This window comes from Epinephelus fuscoguttatus, linkage group LG7 (genome assembly GCF_011397635.1).
Source record: "Epinephelus fuscoguttatus linkage group LG7, E.fuscoguttatus.final_Chr_v1".
Taxonomy (NCBI): domain Eukaryota; kingdom Metazoa; phylum Chordata; class Actinopteri; order Perciformes; family Serranidae; genus Epinephelus; species Epinephelus fuscoguttatus.
Genome location: NC_064758.1, coordinates 11,196,332 through 11,211,425, shown reverse-complemented (window position 1 = coordinate 11,211,425; position 15,094 = coordinate 11,196,332). Strand labels below are relative to the sequence as shown.

The 15,094-nt window shown below is 40.9% G+C and overlaps 1 protein-coding gene across 6 annotated transcripts in view; it reads right to left on the bottom strand.

The window, feature by feature from the left end:
* Window positions 1–5,720: 5,720 nt before the first annotated feature.
* LOC125891320 (vitamin D3 receptor A) overlaps window positions 5,721–15,094 on the bottom strand; it is a 104,976-nt gene continuing 95,602 nt past the window's right edge. For all 6 annotated transcript variants that reach the window (XM_049580487.1, XM_049580491.1, XM_049580486.1 and 3 more), the window contains one exon: window positions 5,721–13,752. In XM_049580487.1, coding sequence (XP_049436444.1) covers window positions 13,499–13,752 — 254 coding nt within the window. In that variant the 3' untranslated portion in view covers window positions 5,721–13,498. The remainder of the gene's footprint in view (window positions 13,753–15,094) is intronic.

Below are 15,094 nucleotides of genomic sequence, written 5' to 3'. Positions count from 1 at the left end.
AAAGTGTAAAAACAGCGGTTTGCTGAAAATGAAATTGCACAATAGATATACACCTAAATAATGCATCTGGCAGGACATAATGGAATGTTCATGTAAAAATTAACAAATCAAATTTTAGCTGTTTGATCTCAAATACTTTTCAGTGACAGTGGAAGAAGAGCTACATCCGCCCAGTGGTACGTAAGATAGATATTCTGTTGAACAAATCATATTCCTCTGATTCCTCGTAGTGCTTCTGATGGTATCTGCAAGAATCCACTGTGTTTGAATGAAAACAACCAATCAGAGCTGAGATGTCTCTGACACAGCTGTCAATCACGTCAATCACTGCCTGTGAACTGCAGTCAAATTGTCAAAACTAAAACAGCGCTGATCAAATATGAATCAAGATTCTGTTACTGCATTGCATCACTGTATTGTATTCTGTTTTCAGTAACATAACTTAGTGTACTGTTTAGGTGTTAAGTTTGTTTGTTTTTTTGTTCCTGTGCACAGGATTTTTGCAAATGCCATTCGAAGCACTATGAGGAGGAGGATGTTTGATTTTATTTCACAGATTACTTGTCTCATTCACTGCTGTGTGGATATAATGACAGTTTCTGCAAATATGACAAAAAGTTGATTTTATAAAAGTTACCAACTGTGCCTGTATTTGTGCACGTTTATAATATTAAATTGGCACACTGCAATCCTGAGTATTTGAAAGTTAACAGCTTCAACTAATTTTTGTATATTCCAGCATAAAACATATTCATTACACATTCTAAATCATACAGTACTTAACAATTTTGTTCCCACCAAATATGACAAACTCGTGTCTGTGTCTACAACTATATAATTTCATAAAGAATCCAGTTTTTCTTTTAACGTTGTGACTGTAAAAAAACAAAAAAGGAAAACATAAAATAGTAAAACTGGGGCTGTGTATCTTTTTTTTGTATTTAAATACGTACTCACACACAGTGACCTGAAACCTCTGTCAATCAGCTGCTAGTGACTACAACAGCATCTTAGTGCCCTCTGCTGACCCAAGACATGTATGTGCACATGTTAAAACAAAATCACTGTGAGTATAAATGTATATTCAATATAACTAGCTGTTAATATGAATAGAAAGCCTGAGGGTCTGATGGATACTGTAGTAATAAAGTAAACTGAATATACGTTTATACATTGTATACATGCTTTGTGTCATTTCCTCCATGCCTTTTAAAAAAAAAATCCCCATATTGAATTTCTTGTTTTTTTTAAACTTTTTAAGGTTAGAAATTTCACTTGTGGTGATCGCACCATAGAAAAAATGCATTTAAATGGATGTTTAAAGGAACGAGGACTTTTTTCCTGTATCAGAAATTCCTATTTGAAATATTTATTTTTTCAATGTTTTAAACCTCACAGTGGAAATATTGCTGGTGTTCACTTGGAAAAAGGTATCTAAAACCAGGTTTTGAGATATACAAAAAATGCCGGGTTGCAAACCAGGATTTACAAATTTCCAAACATTTTTAAACATAACATGACATCCTGTAGAATAATCACATCACTGGTTATCAAGTCATCATCTGCATCACCTGCACTGCCACCTGTGTCTGCTTCACATATTACAGCAACTTCTTGTAATTAAATAGAAAAATAAATAAATAAATAAATTTTAAAAAATCCAGCCAAATGAACAAACCAAAAATAAAATGGGAATATAATTTAGAACTAGCGGAGCAATTTGGTTTCTGTCCTGGCAGTGGAACAGTGGACCAGCTCTTTACCCTTGCAAGGCAGCCGGAGGGGTCATGGGAGTTCACCCATCCAGTCTACATGTGTTTTGTGGACTTGGAGAAGGCTTATGATGGCGTCCCTGGGGGGGTCTTGTAGGGGGTACAGCTGTATTATGAGGTACCAGGCTTGCTGCGACAAGCCATCTGGTCCCTGTATGTCCAAAGTAAGAGCTGTGTACACATACTTGGCATAAAGTAAAACATGTTCTTGGTGCGAGCTGGCCTCTGCCAGGGTTGTCCCTTGTCAACGATACCGTTTGTGATTTTCATGGACAGGATCTTGAGGTGCAGCCAGGGGGAGGAAGGGGTCCAGTTAAGGGAACTTAGAACTGCATCTCTGCTTTTTGCAGACGATGTGGTTCTGTTGGTTTCATCCCACCATGACCTCCAGCATGCACTGGGGTGGTTTGTAGCTAAGTGTGAAGCAGTAGGGATGAGGGTCAGCACCAGGCCATGGTGCTCTGCGGGAAACTGGTGGATTGCCCCCTCTGGATTGGGGGAGAGGTACTGCTTCAAGCAAGAAAGTTCTCTCACTCTTGTTCACGAGTAAGGGTAGCATGGAGTCTGAGATGGATCGGCGGTTTGGCACGGCATCTGCAGTGATGTGGGTGCTGCACCGGACCATCATGGTGAAGAGGAAGCTGGGCCAAAGGGCAAAACTTTCGATTTACTGGTTTATCTACGTCCTAGCCCTATGGTCATGAGATCTGGGTAGTGACTAAACAAATAAGATTGCAGATACAAGCAGCCAAAATGAGTTTCCTCTGAGGGGGGTCTGGGCTCAGCCTTAGAGATAGCGTGAGGAGCTCTGACATCCGGAGGGAGCTCGGAGTAGAGCCGCTGCTCCTTCACGTTGAAAGGGGTCAGTTTAAGTGGTTCGGGCATCTGATCAGGATGCCTCCTTGGCGCCAGGCACGTCCCAACATATCACATCTGGCCTGGGAATGCCTTGGGGTCCCCCAGGAGGAGCTGGAAAGCGTTGCCAGCCCAGGATAAGCATCAGAAAATGGATAGATGTGATGCATTTATTGGATTCAAACTTTGGGTTAATTGTGCATTTTGTCACTTGCTCTGTACAATTATTGTCAAGTATTATATACAATATTAAATATACATGTAGATGTCACTGTGTCAGTGCTCTTCATACTTGATGATAGAAAAAGCTCCCTTAAGGGAAAAGGTTGGGAACCACTGCCTTAGAGGGACTTTTAGCAAACCAAACACTGAACAAGATTATTTTTGGGGGCGACCAAAATTAACTTTCATGAAATTTAAACACACTGAAATAGCAACAGCTACAGCTATGTCTTACTGTGCCACTCTGAGGTCATGGGTATAACTAACAATGTCTCCATGGTGGTGACTTGTCCACACACGACCCCCACGTCACTCAGAGCGGCAACACCCTTAATTATGCATAACTTTTGGCCTTAATAAAATCTGAATAACGGAGTTATATAAAAATGTACCCCCGTACAGTTCTCACAACCACTGCAATCAGCTATAGAGACCAAAACTGTTTTTTGTACTGGGGTGTAAACATGTTTATTTCTGCTGTAAAGTTGGACAACATGAGGGTTTATGGGGACTAACTCGCTCTTGGAGCCATCAGAGGAACTGCAGTTTTTTGGCACTTTGCGTTGGCTCCATTTTTCAGCCCCGGAGTTTGTTGGTTGATCAGAACTAAACCTTTATCCTAATTATCCGAAATTCATGTGTCTCCTTTCCAGAAACACAACAAAACTTGAAAGAAAACAGACACTGGAACACGAGGGTTGTTTTGCATCATTATGTACAGCTGTTTTATTTGTGATTTCCCCAAAACATTATCAGTATTTTACTACATACAATGCATGTAATCAAAGTACAATGGATCAACTTCAAAGACAAGAAGAGCAAAAAGAAAAGAGTAACACAAAAAAAAAAACAGGCGGTGATTTTGACCACAAAGAGAGACATTGGTTAAGGTACTGTATGTATAACACTATTTCTTTTATATATAGGGCTATTGATGGTGCCATCAACAGCAACGCCATGGCAACGGCATATGTTGAAAAGACAAGTTCCTGCAAGAAGCACTGAGGTCTGGTGAGTTTTACTGCATGGCGGTGTGCAGGTGTGAAGGTAAAGGTACTTATCTTGGGACTCGACTGAGAACAACTACATTTTTAGACTTTTCCTTTGTTCTCCTAATGATGAGAATAGTTCATGCTATGGGAGGTCACAGTCTGCTGGACTTTCTTTGAAAAAAAAGAAAAAGAAAAAAAAAAGAAGCTTCAATTAAGTCAAATTAAATAAAATCAAGGAGCTTTTGCATCAGGTTTTTACTTGACATCTAAATCATTTTCAACAGCTGGGCAGGTTTCATAAGAACCGACTGTCGCTGAAAAATCAGACAAGGAGATTAAATTATAAAGTACTGAATGAAACAACCAGCAGAAAAACACTGACGCAGGACAACCGAGTCAGGACCTGCACCTCCCATGAGCAAGCTTCTGTTGACTCATAAAACTAATACAACAATCGAAGAAACTAACAAATGTGTGGATATGAAGAGAAGGAAAAATCAGCTACTGAAACTAAACAAAACTGTCAGCAATACAAGGACAGGTCGTCCTGTATTCTGGTTTGAAACCCCTGATATTGTCCCAAAATAAGGCTGTGGGTTCTAGGCACACCAAGGTACAACTGAGCTGAGCAATATGTGCATTTATGTTTTTTAAAAAGACATGAAACTCTCTGTATGTACTGGATGAATTAATGCTCGATTTATTTCTAACAACCCGGCTAGCCCAGGACTTACTATAGAGATTAGAGTTTTTTTTTAAAAAATGAAGAAGGAGAAGAAGAAGGAGAAGAAGAAGAAGAAGAAATATGATGACAACAAATCATTTTTAGACATCACACATTTTGCAGAGCATTTAAAAAAACACAAGTGCATCATTGGCAAAAACTGCTGGTGAGGGAGAAAGAAGTACACACAAGTGTGTGTCGTGTATGTGTGTGTGTGTGTCTATTTGAGTGTGTGTACTGTGTTCAGTGTGTTTTTCAGTCAGTATGAGTGTGTGTTAGCATGTGAGTGCAGTTGTTTAAGTGCATGTGTGTATGAGCAAGCGCATCTTTAAAGAGGTAGCGGAGAAATGCAATCAGAGCAACAGATGACAATCAGTCTTGAATGACAACCATCCGTCTGTTATGACAGTAGAAAAGCCGATTTTCTATGTAACCTGCTCTCCTCAGGTTCAAACAGGCGACGATATTTCAGTACGAGCAGCAGACCTTTACTGAGGCCGCTCCAAACTGAGATCTACTTGAGAAACGGTTCAATATTCAGTCTTTTGAGTTGCATTTATTGTTCCGGGGTACAGTTAGTTTAAGTGTAAACACTGAATCAACACATAAGCCTCCTAATATCTGTTTCAAAGGGCAGTTTGCTACTTTTTCTAAGTGAAACTCAAAATCCATTATAACCTTATCCTTTTCCCAAAAGGTCGAGAAACAGATAACACGTTGATGCAATAAAAGAATCCCATGACTAAATATCATACACTTCCATGAACTGAATCAACTCAAGTTCCGTTTCTGCCCCAAGTTTTCCATCAACAGCCCCGGATGGTAAGAAACGAAACTTAGAAGAGCACTAACTTCCACATGTTGAAACGTGATTCATCAGTCGATATAGTACAAAGAGTGATCGCTAAAGGCGTGGTGTGACGTTCACAGCATATATCTTGAAGGCCTGGTTTCCTGAAAGCTGAGTGAATGCAGCAAATAAACGCAGGACTCAGAACCAGAGTTGGAGGGAGTTAGAAGAAGGCAGAGTGTTGGGCTGCAGCGAGTGTGTGAGACTTGGCTGGTTGCTGTGTAGGAAAAAAAAGAAAGATAAAGAAACAGCTGTTTGTATCTGGAATATCTAATATGGGATCCCAATGTTACAAACCCTTATCAGACGTTTAAGGAAAGCTACAGTAGAGACAGACACACAGGAAACCTGCAATACCAAAGCAAAGCAGACTGAAGAGACACCACTGCGTTGGGTGTCGAGTCCCGGCCACAGCCACTAAGTTTTACATTTTAGATGTTAGGACAGAACGGTTATCAAAGACCAACCACCACTCCCCTAAAATGAGTCGGTATCAATCAACTCTGAGACCTCCATCACTTGTCTCTGAACCATTGCATAAAGCTGAAAGTGTTTCGCACAAGCCTGACGGTCAGTCCGACACTTTTAACCCTATAAAAAGTACAACTGGCAGCTCTGTGGAGTCCCATTAGACAAACGAGTCCTCTGGCCAAATTAGGTGGCATCTAACAACACCTGTTAGTTTGGTAGTATTAAAGTGTTTTGAGAGCACTGCTAAAATCAAGGAGGCTCGGCCTCTAGCAGGACTAGCCGCCTAAGTCCAAATACTCCCTGTGCACTGTTTGCCTCTAAGTGTCTGCTGATGAGCAGAAGCACATCAGCACATCGCCTCTGGGGTTTTATGCTGCATTCACATAGAAGTCACAATGCCAATTTGCTGTATCATATCTAAAATTTGTGGATCATGGTTTATCTAATTTAGCCTGCTTGATAAACTCAAGCTTGGTGAGTGACTTTTGATTAAACTGCTTCTATTTTCCAATAATAAAAACATAATTTTCTTTTCATGGTTTGCTATGATTCAGATTAGTTTGACAGTTATGGATATATGCTATTTGTTTTCCTGCCCAGTTAGCTGAGAAAAGCAATACCACGCTACAGCCAGGATGCAGTCAGCTTAGCTTAGCCTAAAGATCAGGGAAAAACAGCTAGCCTGGCTCTGTGCGAGCCTACCAGTGCCTCTAAAGCTGACTAATAAACACGTAATATCTTGTATATTTAATCCGTACAAAAACAGTGATAGATGCTTTTTTTTGCTGCCCAAAATAATTAGAAAACATCAGATCTGTGTCACTTGTAAAAGAAGAAGAAGAAAGAAAAAAAAAAAACTCGGGCACTTGCAGCCGCTATGTGAACGTAGCCTTACTTCCATGCAAAGATTTGAACATGCATTTACACACTTCAGTGGCGAAGTGATGCTAAAGAGGCCTTCGATTTACTGACTTTAAAAGTTCAGTATGCAATTAAGGAGAAAGATGATTGTTGAGTCTCAGGGTGCTCTTTGGTATGACTGATTTGTACTGTGCCAGAGTATGATTTCCCCTTTTCTCCACTCCCCCACTGCTAAGTTTCTCCATTAGTAATGTTGTCCCGTACACAAGGACACTTGCATCATCATGTACTTGACATTTTTGTTGTTCCAGAGACAGACACTGCTGCCGGAGCAGCAAGACGAAGCTCCGACTGCAGGTTGAAGGCGGCAGCAAAGCTGGATCTGAGTGTGTCATTGGCAGGCTGCGCTGCTGTCTGCTATATAGGCATCACTGTTGTGTTGAGACCATTTTATGACCAGTTAAAAACTTGTAGTTGCATTGAATAGCAGTCCACCTCTGTGTTTTGGTGCAGTTGGTGTTCACACCTGATGAGTACCATATTGGAATGCTCAAAACAATCTTTTCAAGCGGATTCCGGCCTGGATCGGCGTACCAATCCTGGGCACAGTACACAGTACTCACACCAATCAACCGAACTGGACTTTGGGGCCAAGTATACCAGGATCCAGGCCTGGGTCCCCAGTGTGAAAGCCCCCAATTTCTAGGTCATCAAATACCAACAACCTTGGTTAGTGGTTGGACATAACCGACAAACCAAAGTATCTGTATTTGACGATCCTGAGAATGAGACTCAACTGTCAACTATCTTTCTCCAAAGTTACGTACTGCACCTTTAATTTTTGTAGGCTTACATTGAGATCTGAGGTAAAAATCATCCAGCATTTGAAAAGAGATAAAAAGGGATTTCCTGTACATATACACACAAAAAAAATAACTTCTAAATTAGTGTTAAAAATAAAAACAGATGCTTTATCATAAACACAATCATGCTGCGACAAATATATACATATATATATATATATATATATATATATATATATATATATTTGTGTGCGCAAGGGAGAGGTAGTATGTTTGGTTAAACGCAGCGCCAAAGCTTAGCGGCACGCCATCTGTTTGTAGAGACAGAGACAACAGGAAACACAGAATGAGGCAGAGATGAGGATCGAGTGAGTAAAGCAGAAAAAAAGTGACAGTTAACATTTAGAAACATTGGGATCCACTCATATACTGACTGGTCTACTGGCAAGGGGGACTCTACTGGACAACCTTCTTTGTACAACTGGCAACTAGTTTAACTATACGTTTGACGTAAAAACACTGCAAAGGTTGCTGAGGAGAGAGTTGTGGCATGATTGTGTGTTTCTTTGTGTGTGTGTGTGTGTGTGTGTGTAGTATGAGTTTATGTTTGGTTCCCTTAAAGGCTATTGTGAAAAGTCATCCTGTAAAACATTGAGGTATCTGTTACATGTTTCCAGCTGAGTGAGGTTTCTGTAAGTAAGGCTACTGAGGTGGAGCTGCTGACCTGGGTTTGAGGGGAGGGGGGTCGAGCGGGGAGAGTGCGGCCTCGTTTGGGTTCATTTGAGCACTAATGGCCTCTCCCATCAGCTACAATACTCAGCCATTAGCGAAAAAAATGTAGGCCAGATCTGTCTTGCAGGCTTAACTTAATTCCATTATCCAAAATCATGTCGAAATAACTGACGCTTCACTCTGTGAACCCTAGAAACTGAACACACCCTCCCCCTGTCACCCCGCCCTGCATTCCTTTTGAGACAGATGATGTAGATGATGTTGATGTTAAATGTAAAAAAAGTCAACTTTTTTATGTATTTCAACAATTACTTTAACAAACAATGATTTTTTTAAAAATCTAAAATTCCAAGAGCTGCGATGCGAGACATAGTGAGAAAGGTAATGTCACACTTTGGGTTTAGGAGGCGACATCTCATCAGTCACTGCACATCCTTCCTGTAGAGCACGTCACTACACCTTGCCTGCGGCAACTCTTATTTTAAAAATACTTTTATCTCCTAAAATCTTCTATACAGATTCTACACAGTCTTCTGGAGGTCCAATCCAAAGGTTTCTTTCCTGGGTCAGACAGGACGAAGGAGCCAATTCCTGCATTGTCTTTTTCACAGTAAAGTGACACGTCCGATTCCACAGCAGCCGTCCCGCTAAATCTCAGACTCCCATCAGCCCTTGTGCACCACAGTTTTCTGAAAGCAGAGCCTGACTGGCTGCTGAGTTAAAGCTATGAAGAGTAATCCTGCTGTAATTGGCTATTGCAGAAGAAGAGGCGGTTAGATGGTTGGGTGGTGGATGAAGAGGCACGCCCATGCTGCTGCTGCAACAGTTTGCTGTTGGCTAAATCCTGTGTAAGTCAGTTGAGTTGAGGCAGTGTTAGTTTATGATCACTTGATTGTGTTTGACATCCTGCTTCTGGAAAAGCAGATGTAGCATTTTTTTCGTTACAGAGCTTGGGACTGCCTTTTCATTGACACTGAAATACTTTTGCTCCACTGTGTACAGCTCCAGGTGTAACACGGCTGCACTGACAAGTCTTTTCTTATTCCATTAGAAAAAAGGAATTAGAACGAGTGCCAGTGTCCCAACCCTGTCCAAACAAGAAAGTGAAGCCACATCTTTAGTTATAAAGGGCTAATCCATGAACACTCAGCTGAAATCAAGGGAACAAGACACGTGGAGCTCGTTCATTTGCACTTGAAAGTCTCCAGGAGTCCACCGGGCTCATCTCTGCTTCATTAAAACGACGTCCCAGCGCAGCAAGCCAAGCGCTAGCGAGACAGCAAACTCTGACACATATTAAAATTGACAATCTTGAAAAGAACAAAAGAAAATAGAGAAAAAAATAAAAACAGATTTTCACCAAAATGAAAATATCATGGATATACTGTATAATTGTCAAAAGCTTATCGATAGATTTTAGAAAGAGAGAGAAAGAGAAAAGATGTACATCCATAAGCTTGGAATGGACAGAGAGGACAATTCCTGGTGGCAACATACTGAGGTGTCAGGTGCATTTAAAGAGCTGCCGGAGAGGATGCTCACACTGATGTTTGTATCATGCATGAGACTCAGCCAGTTGGAATGATCAACACAACCACCACTGGGAATGTTCAGTCACATGAAGCCTTTGCAGGTCAGATTTCCGAGTCATTGCACTAGTAAGAGCATCACCCGAAACACGGGTTGGACTAAGGTAGCCATTGATTAGAGACTATATTGTCCAGGTTTCCTGATGTTCCGTCAGATGTGTTGATCTGTGAAACCTGCTCTTGTATGCCAAACACCTAAAATCAGTATTTTGTTATTGTGAGATTGAATTTGAACTCACGAAATGATGGCTGCCAAAAGTTTCAAAAAGCCCAACCCAACCTGACAGATTTCTTCAGCGCACCCTGAAACAACTCAGCAGCTTGACCAGGATTGCCACCTCTGCCGATTCTAATTGAATACAACATAAGAGTCCATCTCCTAATTGCATATAGTGCTGTATCTCCAGAGCATCTTGCCATCGACAACTGAATTCTCTTAGTATTTTGCCTACATTAATCTCTAACTATGTACAGACTTAGTAAGTGGTATTTACAAAGTTTGTCCACAAGGGGGTGATCCAGGCCTGCATGAGGGGTGAGCATGCACCGTGTCGACTGAAACGTGATATGATATGTAGTGATGTTGAAAAGTAACATCCTAAACCTCGCTTATGTGGCTGGTGTTGAAATGATATAAATGTGAAAAAAGAGGTATGAGGCTTGATTTTATAGTTAATATAAAAAAAAGTTCTTTCTCATGTTTTATAACTCTGCCCAGCTGTTTCAAAGCATCTGACGGATCTCATTCCAGTAACACTACAGGCTATACATCATTTAACTACTGTACATTGCTACCTTCTGTAGAATATTCACTTTGCCCTGAAAAAAATAAACTTAAGGCTGACATTAATCACTCAATATGTTAACGCAGACGACTCTGTCCTTTATAATGTAGCTATTTAATGAGAAGGTTGGCTTTAACAATGATCTCTAATGGATTGTACGATCATGCAGACCATTTAAGAGATTTTTTTTTTAGGAATGACAATCTTGTAGTCATTATTATTTTAAAAAGTTTCGCTTTTAGCTTACTTATGCTGTTATTTAGTATGTTTAGAAATCACAGTGATGCCTAGAGCTTCAAAAACAATCTCTGTCTTATGATTGTAAGCTTACGCCACACACACCAGAAACACCAAGTACACAATATCATCAGACAAACTTTTTCCCTGAGGCAACAGCCGGTAGTTGGTTTCTGTCCAACTATCTAGCTCTAAACTGTCTTAGCAGCAATCTAACCAGCCGAACAAATATTTATTTTTTTTGGATAATCACTATCCACGAAACATGACGTTGTGTTTGCGTATGTCAGTCTACAAACTTCACAGGTCCAAAAAACGACAAAATCCAACAGAGAAGTGCTTCCCTGCACTGAACCCTCGGTCAGAGCCTGTACACACACCCCCTTGTGGTCCATCAATATTCTCATGTACTGTACACACATCACAAAAATAGAAGGACTCCTCACGCACTCCTCGACGCTTTCTCGAGTGTGTGTACATGTGTCTTTTGAAAGACAACACACACACACACAAACACACACACACAACTGAGGAGGGGCCTTCAGATCCTCTACATTATACAACACTCTTTGCTTCCATGGAAACAACCATGTTTCGCTCTCTTAAATATACATATATATATATATATATATAGATATATATATATATATTCATATATATCAGCTTATATGTATCATTTATATTTATATAGCATTATACATACATTCTTGTTTTGTGAAGTTCCCTTTTGTCTTGTGAACAGGGAATTCCAACCGTAGCAAATCCCTCCATCTATCCAACCTCCTTTGCTCATTCCTCCTAATCTCACCTTTCTTTTCACCACTCCCATACTGACACATTCCTACTTTAACTTCCTGTCTGACCATCTGATACCTCTCTTTGCACTTACGCAGATACACAGGGCCGAGCAGCCCGTCTCAACCAAGTTTTTAAATCAGTAAAACAAGTTTTTACATTATATTATTGTAAGCTTGCTGGCCATGTTGCTGTTTAATATATTTGGATGTCTTTGCTGTTAATTAACTGTAAACAGCGATAGCTTGTAGCTAACACGAGTGTAGTAACATTGCTAGCAGTTTATCTGTACCTAACACGTGCCAGCATGGTTAATAGATCTGTGTATCCACTCTTGTCTGCCCCTGCGATGGTGTGAACATGGAACAATGGTATGAGGATGATGGTAAAGGGGATGTGACAGTCACATCCAGCGAGATGTCTCTGCTGTAAAGAAAATGGCAGGAATCTGGCAGTGATGTCTGGGGAAAGGTGATGATGAGAAAAAGACAATGTTTTTTTCTGTTTTTTTTTTTTTTTTGTCTTTTTTGGGGGGAGTTTATGGATTTGGAGAGGATCAACATGTCCGTCTGTTCCAGATGTCAGTGAGTCAGGATTTCTGCCTGGTATAATGACATTTAATGCGGCACTGTGTTTGCAAAAGCAGAGGTTAAAGTAAAATCTGGTTATCCACGTGCTGTGGAAATCCACAGCATATTCAGGTGTCTTAAATCCAAAAGGTCCAGAGGTCCAGGCAGCTTGAGGTCAGTAGGAGGAGGAGGAGGAGGAGGAGGAGGAGGATGGGCAGATGATAAAGAGGTGAAGGTTACTGTCTACCTTTCTGATTATCCATCTTTTCCCTTCATGTCCAGGCATATACTGTAAGAGCTGGGGTTCTCTTGGGGAAAAGACGGTAAGGGTTGGTTAATCATGCTCTGGTGTGTGATAAGTGTGTATGTGTATGCGAGCGTGCCTCCTCATCTGCTATGTAGTGTTACTTTTTTATGTAGTCTTAGTCCTGTGTCAAATGTCCTTGTCAGTTTGTATCATATTCAGTCAACCTCATCCAACAGTCTGGGTGTTTTAGTCTTATCATAGAAAACGGTAACTACTTAAGTAAAGCTTTAAGTCAGTGGAAACTGTTGACATTTTAGTCTTTTTTAGTCGGATTAAATTGAACATTTCAAAAACCAATATTTTTTCTTTTGTTGTAAAACTTATTTCCCATAAGATTTTATCTTATTAACTGATTATAACACAGGTTGGTGATTAAAAATGTAGCTTTGTAGAATGTGTCGGGTTTAGCTGTCTGATGGTATCATCCAAACATGGAACGTGTTCTGAGCCACATTGCTTCCTTCTGACGAAGCAATGGATTCGTATATTTCTCAGCCTCACTGTTACAAAAATAGACCCAATTTTCACTTTGTTTCGTTCTCCCAAGTCCTGTTGTTTCCACTGTTAGCTTTAACTTAAGAAAGTGAGTTATTCCAGGTCCTTCTGACAGTGCTCACTGTGTGCTGCTGGTGTAATCCTGATATGGCATGTGCAGCACAAGGAACGGGACTGCTGCATTGAAAACAAAACAAAACAATATAATATTTCATCTTCTATTTTTTGTCAACAAAAATAAAAAGAGGTTTTAGTAAAGTTTTTAAAACTACATTTTAGTCTTGTCTTTTTCATCAACAATGTTGCATGTTGATATAGTCACAGTTAGTGTTTAATTACGTGGGTGCCGTCTCGTCATCGTCTCGTCTTAGTCATGGAAAAAAAGGTCGCTGACGAACACATGTAGTCATAGTTTTCGTTAAGAAAACTAACACCACTGCTATGACACCTCGCTGCCAAACACTTCCAGCACCAGCGGGGTGAGCTGCAGGCTGTGCTCGGGCTGGAAGGAGAGTGAGCGGTACTGCTTGGAGTGCTCCTCGTTCAGGCTGCGCAGGTCGGCAAGCTTCTGGATCATCTTGGCGTAGAGGAGGCGTCCGCCTGGGTGGTTGACCCGGATGTAGGCCTGCAGCGCATCCGACAGGTGGTCCTGCAGCTGCTCAATGCGCCCGTGGTCTTGGACACCGGGGCGATCTGCCGTTGGGGAACGGAGAGGGTGCGGTATAGGGAATATGAATATGCCCATAATGAGGGGAGGTCACAAACAGAGGAGGTAGGAAAGAGGTGAGCAGAGAGAAGGAGGGGCACAGGAGATAGAGGAGAGTAAGGTTCAGGTGGGGAGATGGATGGACAGGAAGAGAACATCAGTCAGAACAGTTTGTGCAGTGGAATGCTCATCATGGTCTATATTGTTACACTTATTACCAAATGTACATACAAACAGTATAAATGATAAGTTATCTTAAAGCTAATGTAGATTACTCAGAAATGTCATCAGTAGATATATGTGAGTGGTACATGCTCAAGAACAGTTTCTAGAACAGACCAAAGTGTCATCTAATGAATGGAAGAACCAGGGTGCCCGCCATTAGGGTGGCATCAAAGGGTACATATGACGCTAACTCAAGGGTCAATCATTGTTATTGTTAAAATACAATTCAGCTTATCATCTGATACCTCAGGGTCAGAAGTGCAGAATGGACACGTGCTGCTAATGTAAAGATGTAAAGCACACTGCAGCCTGACTAGCAACGTCAAAGTGCCTCACCAAAAATCAGGGCTCATAAAAGAAAAGTCATGGTACACAGTGAACAAGTGAATGAAAGGAGCAGAGTGGCGATGACCAAATTTCAGGCCAAAATAAAATGTGAAGATGCACCAGGTATGACAGGCCACTAGCTGTGCTGATGCTGCTAGGTGCTTATAGAGCTAACAGTGATGACATAGTTAATGGTGTTAAAGGGGTTTCCGCAGCAACACCACCATGATTCGGGACAATGTTATCGACACTAATCGTACAATGAGCAGCAATGCTAGCTAGCTCCCACCTGACCCTGGTGGTATGCATAACAGCGTGACTGTTGCTAGCTTTTCAGTGTAGTATTGGCTCTGTTGTGGTACAGCATAGTGCTAGTTCAACTACTAACTCAACAGTAGCAAAATAAACCTACATGCTGAACCGCTCAAAAATATTTTCGGCGGTTTACCGACTAACTCATTGACATCTCTTGTATTGACTATGTCAGGCCATCTTGGGGCTAACCAACACTTCAAATTTAAGCTAAATCATGGCAAGGGTGAAAGCTGCATTGCCATTTTTCAAATTGTGGTATCTGAATATTTATGCATGCTGCGGCCTCTAGCAGTCCTGGAATTGTATAAATTGGGTATAACTAATAAAACATGTGGATTCAGTGACCCAACTGTATTCATGTGCGATAAAGCTGGTCACTTAATTAGTTAACATTTTTCATGTTGGTGTTAGAGCAAAGGGAAGATTGGCAGTAGAGGTGGCAGTGCTGAAGGGGGTGTGGGT